The 2,776-nt window shown below is 60.2% G+C and overlaps 1 protein-coding gene across 1 annotated transcript in view; it reads right to left on the minus strand.

Moving 5' to 3' along the window:
* Positions 1-2,776, minus strand: part of SMG6 (SMG6 nonsense mediated mRNA decay factor) — a gene marked incomplete at its 3' end in the record, with an annotated part of 112,740 nt that overhangs the window by 3,165 nt on the left and 106,799 nt on the right. Inside the window, exon 15 of the mRNA XM_009334298.1 lies at positions 882-1,035. Coding sequence (XP_009332573.1) covers positions 882-1,035 — 154 coding nt within the window. The remainder of the gene's footprint in view (positions 1-881; positions 1,036-2,776) is intronic.

The following is a 2,776-nucleotide window of genomic DNA, read 5'->3' on the forward strand; positions in this document are numbered from 1 at the left end:
GGGCCCCTGCGTGCCGCAGGCCAGGAGATCGGCACGAGCGTACACCTCGCTGCCTGGACGCTGGAGATGCCCACGGGGCAGAGCTGGCACCCGGCCTCCTGGGGCTGCGGCTGGGATGGGGCAGCCTGTGGGCTCTGCGAGGCTCAGACCCACTCCTGCCCCGGCCTCTCCTGCTGCCCTCGGGGATCCTCTGAACACCAGGTTGGCACCGGGACGCGCCGGGCGCCGGAGTGACACTGGCCAGAGGAACACTACCTCCAGCCCGGAGCGCGATCAAACAATCAGAGCAAAGGCATCTAACCAAATCCTCCCGCCACCCTGGGAGACCACCCAGCAGCACAGCCGTTATCTGCCAGGGTGAGTGTTTACCAATAACGGGAACCAGCTTGCTGTTTTACTGCGAGCTTTATAAGGATAAAAAGAAGGGCTGGGCTTGAGCAGCTCTGAGACGCTGGGACACAGGCCGGCCATTTGCTCAGGCTGCCTAAGCCCCAGCTCAGCTGGGATAAGCTATCTGCTCTGATTGTTTAACAATTCCTCCTCCTTGCTCCCTCCAAAATTCCCTCCAAATCCCATTTAACACCCGCCTGCCTCTCCCAGCCGCTGGCACCCCCAAATGCACCAGGAGGAGAGGAGGTTGCTGAGCGCCGTGGGCAGAAAGCTGGCAGGAAGGGAGAAGGGTGACACATGCCGAAGGAACACTGGCCGCAGCTGGGACGAGACAGGGCAGGATGGAGGCCAGCCCCACGGCACGAGCCGCCTGGCTCCAGACCACACAGGCATTGCGGGCACGTGGGGCACGGAGAGAGGGAGCCGGCACGGAGAGACAGCCTGCGCTGGGGGAGAGGGGAAGCCCCCGCCATAGCGCTGGCCCTACTCACCGATCAAGGGCACCACCAGGATGAACTTCCTGCAGTCCAGCAGCACCGTCAAGCTACTGAGGTGGTCGATGAAACCGTTGGTGTCTGGGACCAGGAAGACAGGTCTGATCTCCAGCTCCATCTGCCTCATTTGACTCTGGTCTTTCAGCACGGCCTGGAGGAGAAGGACACATGATGAGTAGGTAGGACATCAACCCTACGGCCTGTGGACCCTGAGAGCAGAAGATAAGCCTGGCTGGCACGCACGCCTCCGGTAGTGAGGGCATCGTGTGAAGGAGACCAGCAGGAGGCTGCATCCACCCCACCTGCACACCTCAAACACCAACTCTTGCAGGTCCACAGCACACACGAGTGGGATGGCTCATGAGAGCGCCATTCAGTGAGAGCACTCTCTTAGGAGAACAGCCCTGTCCAGGCTCTGGAGAGAACAACTGGGACCAGCCCTGAAAATGGAGGTGTTTCGGGAATTGTCCCATTTACGGGACTCGCAGCTGCCAGGACTATCTGTGCTGGTGCCAAGAGACCGACCCTGATGCAAAACAGCGGGGAGAAAAGGGGGCTGGAGGAAGCAGGTTCTAGGACTCCAGATGGAAACAGCTCAAGGCGACAACAGCCAAAATGAACCCGTTTGGGACACACAAGTCCTGCCAATGGCATCCTAACACAGGGACCCCAAGCAGGCAGCAGGAGGGGAGGTCTGTGGGGCGGGGATGCTTGGCTGAGTATCTAACTCACTGTCCCACCAGCTCCCGCACGTGCCTTGCCTTTTCTGACTCCATCCAGCTGGGAAACCAGGTGGATTCCAGCCCTGGAAACCCACAGCACTGTCCTTGGCTGAGCCCTTTGCACCCGCTGGAGACCAGAGGTGCTTGCACATACATGGGAAGGGTCTGCTGGGTCTTACTAGCAACCCTGCGGGATTGCACCTGGACCTCTGGACAATGCCAGGTGCCAAAATGGGACCCAAGAGTTCACATACTACTTTCGACGCTATCGAAGGACTTGGGCTCTTTAGTAAGTCACAGGCTTAAAAAACTCAGGATGCTATTCTAGTGCTTCCTCTGCTTAAAAATAGCTTCCCTGGACTCGCTGATGTTTGTTGCCTCCAATAGGAACTGGTCACCCACGGAGCACAGCAGCACTGCTGTGGAACGCATCCACCATGCAAACCCTTGAGACAGCGGGCTCAGACCCACAAGATGCGCCCCGGGGACCGGAGGCGACTGCTGACCTGTTCTGCCCAATGTTACAGGGAGCTCCCCCTGCCCAGGGTGAGGATCTGAACCCTTCCGCAGTCATGCCAAAGCCTCGGAGGCACCCTGGAACAACGAGCTGCACGGGCAAGCAGTGGCCATGGAAAGAAGTGGTTTTTAATCCATTTCCAAGTGTTGTCATCTGGCTTTAAATCAAGGCAACTTGATGCTGCCACAAGTGTCTCCAGGCAAGGCAGCAACCATAACCTCACCATGTGCCTCCCACCCGTCTCCTGGCAGTGCTGGTCCTGGGGCCGCGGCTCCGATCGACTCTGAGGGGAGATGGGCGGAGCGGGGAGCGCGCCAGGTCCCGTCTGCTGCATGGCAGCACTGAGCCGGCATGACAGCATGAGGATATGCGTGCCCCATCGCGCGGGGGCCGCTACAATGGCACCAGCGTCCCTGTACAGACGCTGCCATGGTCAGCCACATGCCGGCTGCCCTCCCTGCTTGCGCTCTGCCTTCACCCAGGGAGGTGTTGGTACGCCCCGGTGGCATGGGAACCCTGTGTTGGCAACCCCGGCACGGCGCTGCCGCTGCCTCCTCACCGTGAGGAGGGTGGCAGGTGGGGTTTCTCCCCAGGTTTTGGGGGTGTGGGAGGAGACACTCGTCCCTGGGAGGCAGCAGGCCCTGCTGAGCTCC

Source organism: Pygoscelis adeliae, unplaced genomic scaffold (assembly GCF_000699105.1).
Source record: "Pygoscelis adeliae isolate BGI_AS28 unplaced genomic scaffold, ASM69910v1 Scaffold531, whole genome shotgun sequence".
Lineage (NCBI taxonomy): Eukaryota > Metazoa > Chordata > Aves > Sphenisciformes > Spheniscidae > Pygoscelis > Pygoscelis adeliae.